The 9,128-nt window shown below is 39.4% G+C and overlaps 1 protein-coding gene across 1 annotated transcript; it reads left to right on the top strand.

Moving 5' to 3' along the window:
* Positions 1–1,868: 1,868 nt before the first annotated feature.
* LOC115816402 (Fc receptor-like protein 5) lies at positions 1,869–7,420 on the top strand. Its single transcript, XM_030779358.1, has 5 exons — positions 1,869–2,166; positions 5,024–5,302; positions 6,015–6,293; positions 6,531–6,769; positions 7,352–7,420. Exons 1-5 carry the CDS (start codon positions 1,869–1,871, stop codon positions 7,418–7,420), a joined length of 1,164 nt encoding a protein of 387 aa, XP_030635218.1.
* Positions 7,421–9,128: the final 1,708 nt, after the last annotated feature.

The raw sequence follows: 9,128 nt of genomic DNA on the forward strand, positions 1-9,128 counted from the left end.
TAATACTCATACTCTAAAAACAAGAGCACAAATGTAGAGACAACTGTTTCAATCACCCTGATGCTCTTTTTGGTCATTTCTGAATTGTTTTGTTTTGTTTTGTGTCTATCAGTAAGAATGACTGACTAATTACAAAAAAAAAAAAAAAAAGAACACAGCTGTCACTTTAGAATTAATGTTGGTTTCATCTTGCATGATATTGTGTTTCAGAAACATGTTCAACAGTTCTTCATGTTCTCTTCAGGTCACACCGAGTGTCCCTGACTAAAATAAATGCTGAATTTAAAGTACTAGTAACACTGTCTTCATGTCTACAGACTTACCCACAGCTACACTCACTGTGCAACCAGAGAGTCCTGTGTACAGTGGAGAGACAGTCACTCTGAAGTGTGTGATAGAGTCTGGGTGGAACTGGACATATAAGTGGTATAAAGGCAGCACTCTGACTGCAGTGTCTCAGTCTAATGGTTCCCCTATACCTGGAGACACATTCACCATCAGAGCAGCTGCTGTAACTGACCAGGATCAGTACTGGTGTCAGGGAGAGAGTGATTACAGACCCTCATCCTCACAAAGAAGCAACTCTATTACTCTCACTGTGAGAGGTAAACTGTCTTATCCAATGCCTTGAAAAAATATTTTCCAGATAATTCTAGTTTTATTCTGAGTAACCTTTAAATGGTATGATACCTCTGAAGCACTCTTAAGAGCTTCTCTGAATTTAAAATGAATGTGCAGCATTTCATATAAAACATTTAATAATATTTGTAGGAATAATTTGGATTTCAGACACATTTCTGAAGACTTGTTGGAATCCACAACAAGAAAACAAATCTTTGAGACAAGATAGGCACAAATAGTGATTTCAAAAAGTTGCAAAGTGTCTCTCTGTTCACTGTACAGTAAAGAGAAATAGAGGCCATTTTTAACATTGTTTATGTTACAGCAGTTACATTGTTTCTGTCAGTGATAATACTGAGTGATTTGTAAATGTTCTATGTTTAATATTCCTCTTTTCTTTTCCCTCATCTACACAGACTTTCCAACAGCTAAACTGACAGTAAAACCAGACACGACTGTGTACATTGGAGAGACAGTCACTCTGAAGTGTGAGATAAAGACTGAAAGTGGATGGAGATATAATTGGTATAAAGGCAGTTCTCACATTAGATTTTCTACAACTGGACATCACACCGTAAATGGAGACACACTGACCATGAGAGGAGCTGTTAAATCTGATGAGGATCAGTACTGGTGTGAGGGAGAGAGAGATAACAGACCCACATCCTCACAGCTAAGCAGTCCTGTCACTCTCACTGTTAGAGGTCAGTTAGTTAGAATGACAGGAGACATTACAAAAATCTTTAAGAAAAGAATATTTCTTCATAAAATGATCTCTGCATGACCCTTAATATTACATTGTTCACCTGCCTCAACAAACTACATTACAATTTCAAGCACTTGTATATCACTGTTTTGATGTTTATAATGAAAATATCTTGGTAAAAAGTAGACTTTTGTTTTTTCCATTTAGGTATTTTAATACTCATACTATAAAAATAAGAGCACAAATGCAGAGACACTGTTTCAATCACCCTGATGCTCTTTTTTGGTCATTTCTGAATCGTTTTGTTGTGTGTCTATCAGTAAGAATGACTGACTATTTATAAAAAAACAAACAAACAAACAAACAACCAAAAAAAACCCAAAAACCCTCAGCTGTCACTTTAGCATTAACGTTGGTTTAATCTCGTATGATGCTGTTATTCAGAAACCTGTTCAACAGTTCTTCACCTTCTCTTCAGCTCACACCGAGTGTCCCTGACTAAAATAAATACTGAATTTAAAGTATTAATAACACGGTCTTCATGTCTACAGACTTACCCACAGCTACACTCACTGTGCAACCAGAGACCACTATGTACACTGGAGAGACAGTCACTCTGAAGTGTGAGATAAAGACTGAAAGTGGATGGAGATATAAGTGGTATAAAGGCAGTTCTCACATTAGATTGTCTACATCTGTACATCACACTGTAAATGGAGACACACTGACCATCAGAGGAGCTGTTGAATCTGATGAGGATCAGTACAGGTGTGAGGGAGAGAGAGACAACAGACCCACATCCTCACAGCTAAGCAGTCCTGTCACTCTCACTGTTAGAGGTCAGTAAGTTAGAATGACAATAGGCATGAAACACATATGTATTTAAGAAATAAATAAATAAATAAATAAATAAATAAATAAATAAATAAATAAATAAATAAATAAATAAAAAAATCAATGGTTTTACATACAATGACATTACTAATATCTGCATAACCCATAATGTTGCAGTGTTATCTGTCACTGTTAACACTCCTGCAGTTTCATGCACTTGCATTTCACTGTCATTGTTTTTGTTATGCAAAAGCCTTTCTATCAAATCTACACTTTTGTTTATCTATTAATATAATTTAACATTTAATGTAATTTTAGCATTTAAAAACAAACAAAAATGTAGAGAGACAGTCTTTCTCTCACTCTAAGGCTCTGACAGGTGAATCTTGTTATGTCCTAATGTTCTGAATAAGATTTCCTGAGTAATCATATCAAAACATAACTGTCAGATTATATTTAATGTTTATCATATTGTGGAAGGCTGTATTTCAAACACTGGCTTAAGAGGTCTTAACCTTCTCTTCAGGTCACAAAGAGTGTCAGTGAACATAAGTGCTGAATTTAATTTGTTATAAACACTTTCTTCATGTCTACAGACTTACCCACAGCTACACTCACTGTGCAACCAGAGAGTCTTGTGTACAGTGGAGAGACAGTCAGTCTGAAGTGTGTGATAGAGTCTGGGAGGACCTGGAGATATAAGTGGTATAAAGGCAGCACTCATACTGCAGTGTCTCAGTCTAATGGTTCCACTATAACTGGAGACACACTGACCATCAGAGCAGCTGCTGTAACTGACCAGAATCAGTACTGGTGTCAGGGGGAGAGTTATTACAGACCCACATCCTCACAAAGAAGCAACTCTATTGCTCTCACTGTTCGAGGTAAACTGTCTTATTCAATGATTTGCTAAAATATTTTCCAGGTAATTCTAGTCTTATTCTGAGTAACCTTTAAATTGTATGATACCTCTGAAGCACTCTTAAGAGCTTCTCTGAATTTAAAATGAATGTGCAGCATTTCATATAAAACATTTAATAATATCTGTAGGAATAGTTTGAATCTCAGACACATTTCTGAAGACTTGTTGGAATCATGTTCTATGTTTAATATTCCTCTTTCCTTTTCCCTCATTTGCACAGAATTGCCAACAACTTCACTGACAGTAGAACCAGAGACCACTGTGTACACTGGAGAGACAGTCCGTCTGACGTGTGAGATAAAGACTGAAAGTGGATGGAGATATAAGTGGTATAAAGGCAGTTCTCACATTAGATTGTATACATCTGGACATCACACTGTAAATGGAGACACATTGACCATCAGAGGAGCTGCTGTAACTGACCAGGATCAGTACTGGTGTGAGGGAGAGAGAGATTCCAGACCCACATCCTCACAGCTAAGCAGTCCTGTCACTCTCACTGTTAGAGGTCAGTAAGTTAAAATGACAGCAGACATCAAAAACATCTTCAAGAAAAGAATATTTCTCCATAAAATGACATTACAAATCTCTGCATAACCCTTAATATTACACTGTTCACCTGCCTCAACAAACTACACTACAATTTCAAGCACTTGTATATCACTGTTGTGATGTTTATAATGAAAATATCTTGGTAAAAAGTAGAGCTTTTGTTTTTCCATTTAGGTATTTTAATACTCATACTCTAAAAACAAGAGCACAAATGTAGAGACAACTGTTTCAATCACCCTGATGCTCTTTTTGGTCATTTCTGAATTGTTTTGATTTGTTTTGTGTCTATCAGTAAGAATGACTGACTAATTACAAAAAAAAAAAAAACAAAAAAAAAAAAAAAAAACAAAAACAAAAAAAACCCCACAACTGTCACTTTAGAATTAACGTTGGTTTCATCTTGTACGATACTGTATTTCAGAAACCTTTTCAACAGTTCTTCATGTTCTCTTCAGGTCACACCGAGTGTCCCTGACTAAAATAAATGCTGAATTTAAAGTACTAGTAACACTGTCTTCATGTCTACAGACTTACCCACAGCTACACTCACTGTGCAACCAGAGAGTCTTGTGTACAGTGGAGAGACAGTCAGTCTGAAGTGTGTGATAGAGTCTGGGAGGAACTGGAGATATAAGTGGTATAAAGGCAGCACTCAGACTGCAGTGTCTCAGTCTAATGGTTACACTATAACTGGAGACACATTGACCATCAGAGCAGCTGCTGTAACTGACCAGGATCAGTACTGGTGTCAGGGAGAGAGTGATTACAGACCCTCATCCTCACAAAGAAGCAACTCTGTTTCTCTGACTGTGAGAGGTGAGTGATTAATGTGATACTGACTTAAAGGACAATATAATATTTCTGACAGTGTAGAGTCTAAACTATTCATTATTCTCCTACAGGATCAAAACCAAAACCTCAACTCACCTCCAGTCTTAAAGGAGCAGTACTGAGAGGAAACACAGTTACTCTGAGCTGTAAACTGGACCAGTCCACAGGATGGGTGTTTTACTGGTACAGACACACTCAGGACTCTTCAGCACTGACACACACTGATAAGGACTCCAACACAATCAGTTCTGTTACAGACTCGGATGGAGGACAGTACTGGTGCAGAGCTGGAAGAGGAAACCCAGTCTACTACACACAATACAGTGATGCAGTCTGGGTAAATGTTACAGGTGAATATTTATATACATTTACGTGGACATGACTCTGATGGAGTTTGGAATATACTTTTATAAAAGTTTTCCACTCGGTTATGTGGACATAATTATGATGTATTTTGGTGTATTTTCTCTGTAGAGTTTAGATGTGTCAATCTCTGTTCTGTATTTGTTTTATATTTGTGTGTTATACATTTGTGTGGTATGTATTTTATTCTACAGGGAGTCCAAAAGCTGTTGTGATCCTACAGCCTGATAAACAGACATTCAGAGGAGAAACTGTCACTCTCAGATGTCAAATACAGGGAGAGAGAGACAGTGACTGGGAATACAGCTGGTATAAGAAGAGTTCTTCACTCAGTCCTGTCGGTAAAGATCAGGAATACAGAATCAGTCCTGTTTCTGAGTCCCACAGTGGTGAATACACCTGTAGAGGAAAACACAGAAGAGACTCACAGAACTCAGAGATGAGTGATGCTGTAACACTGACTGTGTCATCAGGTGAGTTCACAGGAGACTCAGAAGCATTGTTATCATTTACGTCCAAAGGAGAAAAAAATGACGCTTGCGTTGATTATTGAACACAATTCATTTACTTATTATAGGAAAAGTTATAATTTTTTCTCTATTCTAAAAGACAAAGCCCAGTCAGTTCTGAGTGTTTCTCCAAAGATGTGCCTGACCGAAGGAGACTCAGTGACTTTGAGCTGTGAGGTTAAAGACTCCTCTACAGGCTGGACATTCCTCTGGTACAGAGTCATTCCCTACACAGATGGGCTACCCAGGGTTCATTCTAACTCTGTAGAACTCCTCTCAGATAGCAGCAGAGGAGCTGGAGGCTCCTACACTCTCAGCCCTGCTGCTCTTAAACACACAGGAGTTTATGTGTGCAGAGCACAGAGAGGAAACCCAGTCTATTACTCAGAGTACAGCACAACACAGCCACTGTGGGTCACTGGTGAGTTAATAGACCTGCCGATTGATTAATTGATGTATTGATTGACTGATTTCTCTTTTTTGTTGTCGATCCTGAGACTACCTCTGAGTTGTTTTTTTGTTTGTTTGTTTGTTTGTTTGTTTGTTTTTTTGCTATTGTTATGTATTTTTAATCAAATGTTTGATTCACAATATTTTTTTCATTTAAATGTATTTATTTTTGTTTCAGTTTCTGAATCAGGTCTTTCCTTTATAGTCCCATCTCTCTGTGTCTCAGGTCTGTCTCCTCCAGCCTCTCTGATCATCAGTTCCAACAAAACTCAACACTTTACATCTGATTCTCTCTCACTGAGCTGTGAGGTACAGAGTAACTCTACTGGATGGACAGTGAGACGATACACAGATAATGGAGAGGTGTCAAGCTGTTCATCAGACTGGGGATCAGTAACAGGATCTACATGTAGCATCAGCTCCCTCCAGTCATCAGACAGTGGAGTGTACTGGTGTCAGTCTGACTCTGGAGGGAACAGTAATCCTCTCAACATTACAGTGACATGTCAGTCTCAACGGTCACATTTAAATCATATCTGTGAAAATTAGTGATGATACATGGTGAAGTAAATTAATACATAATGTTGAAGCATCAAATTTTTAACTCTTTTCCAAACACACAGAACATCATTTAAGGTTTAAAAGTCAGACCTTATATAAGTATTACCCCAGAGATTATATCATTTTTCACAGTGTTAAGAAGTATCCATATTAAAGCATTAATGTTTTCTCTGTTCTGTAGATGGTGATGTGATCCTGGAGAGTCCTGTCCATCCTGTAACTGAGGGAGACACTTTGACTCTGCACTGTAGATATCGATATGACCCCTCAGACCTCAGAGCTGATTTCTATAAAGATGGATCAGTCCTCCAGAATCAGACTACAGGAGAGATGACCATCCCTACTGTCTCAAAGTCAGATGAGGGTCTCTATTGGTGTAAACACCCAGAGAGAGGAGAGTCACCAAAGAGCTGGATCACTGTCAGAGGTGAGATCGTAATATTTTTTATTCTGCTCCTAACTCCAATGTGATACTGCAGTAGTTTGAGTATACTACTTATGTGTATGTGTGTGTTTGTGCATGTGTGCATGTGTGCATGTGTGCATGTGTGTATGTGTGTGTGTGTGAATAGATTCAGTGTCAGGTGGTGGATCCTCTGCTGTAACAGTAGGAGTGGTGGTGGGACTGGGTGTTGTCTTTGTGATCATCATTCTAATGATCCTGTTTTACTGCTCCAAAAAAAGAGAAGGTATCTGCACTTTCTACATACAACTGTAAAACTATTTTCTCATGCCTTAGTGCTTTAAAATCAGGTCATTTCAATGTGTTTTTTCTACAGGCTTACCCACTGTTTTCATGTGAGGAGATGTTGAATAATAATAACAAGTCAATAATTGCTTTTACTGTATATAATACTTCACATTTTTTTTCACATTTCATTCAAGGTTCCTGCTTCAACCATAGATGTTTGTAAGTATACAATTCTGCATGAACTTTCCTTACACTATACACCTGTAATTAACTGCTGTGCATGTTAGTGATCTTTGTCTCTCTAAAAACAGCAGCAGTCAGATGTCAAACCAAGATCAGAACCAGACAGGAGGAGGAGTGGAGACTCAGGCAGGAAATAGGACACTGCAGTCTGGTCAGTACAACATCGCTGTTTTTTCTCTCTTTTAAAACTGAATTTTATCATTTCAAATTTTTTAACCATGGTGTGATACCTCTTTGTCTGTAATAAAAACAAACAAACAAACAAAAAACTTAGAACTATGATACCAACGTGGGTGTGCATAAAAGGAATACATATAAAGTCACTTAAATACACACGGAATTATGACTTTATTATTGTTACGTCCCAGATGGTGAGTTGGGTCTAGGGGTATGAGCAGGGACGTAGCATAAAGGAAACCCACCACCAGTGTCGGATTGGGACGGTGCGAGGGGAAAAAACACACGGACACGGGAGCAATGTACAACAAAAAAAGTGCAATGTATTAAAGATATTTACAAATGCCAAAAGAATATTTACAAGAATATATATATATATACAGAAATATTTACACCTGAACGCGGAGAGGGGAGAGAACTACAGACGGTGCCAAAGGAATGAACGAAATATAACAGAAACCACCCTAACTACCTACGGAAACACACACGTAACTACGAGAAACTAAAAAGGTGGCAGAGCCAAAATAAACCTAACTACGCTCACTGCCTACAAAACAAAACATACAATAGTGGCACCCGCCTCTAACCTAACCCCTATACACAGTTAACTCCTAGCGCGGGGATCCCCTTCTTACCTATTCTTCTCCCCACGCCAATCGAAAGCAACCAAAACCAATCCGTAATCCAAATCCGTAGTCAATAATAACAAAAGTCAAACACGATATACAGCGAGTAATTAGAACACAGTATAGCACAAGCGAACGCAAAACGAGACCGAAAATCTACCACAGCTAACAACTGGCATCTTTAAATTTCCGCGCCCCATCTCCGGTTGGCCATCCGACGAGGGGTGCTCCGTCTTTGGTTGGCTGGCTGGGAACACGGAGGTGGGACGCAACACCAGGCCAGGTGGGGAGTGGCAGCTGTTCGCGCCACCGCTGGATCCCTGCGTCAGGTGACAGGCGAGAGGAGCGAGAGAGAAAAACAAAACACAGGACGCAGCAAGACGCAAACACACACACAAACGCGCCGCACGTAACACCCCCACCCATAAGAACAAACTTGCCCCGCAACATCACATACAATACACCAAGTTTGTACACAAAAACAAACACACACGACACAAGATAGAAGCTGCTCTCGGGTGACCGGCAACTTAAACGCTTCTTCCCTACGAACAGACTCAGTGCTGCCGACAGGACAATGAATTATGGAGTCCGTGACTGGCGATGCCTCAGACAGTGGGTTTTGGTCGGAGGGAGCGAGAAATGACTCGGAAAGATCAACAGCGTCTTGATATTTAATGGACTGAGCAGGAGTCATTATACGGGCAGAAAAGACACCAGGAAACTCACGAGCAAGACCATCCAGACTGGGGTTGCTCTGTGGGCATAGCAGTCACTTCTGGCAGAGGCAGCACCCTACCACCCGCCAGATCATTCCCCAGAATTAACGCAACCCCTTTTACTGGCAATGACGGTCGTACCCCTACTTTAACAAAACCATTAACCAGGTCAGACTGTAAATGAATCGTGTGTAATGGAACCCTAAGACAGCCCATCTCAATCCCCTGTACCAGTATATAAGACCCAACGAAAGTGTCATCTGAAAAATCTAATATGTCAGAGCAAATGAAAGATTGCGCTGCACCAGTATCACGCAGTATCA

Source organism: Chanos chanos, chromosome 7, assembly GCF_902362185.1.
Source record: "Chanos chanos chromosome 7, fChaCha1.1, whole genome shotgun sequence".
Taxonomy (NCBI): Eukaryota; Metazoa; Chordata; class Actinopteri; order Gonorynchiformes; family Chanidae; genus Chanos; species Chanos chanos.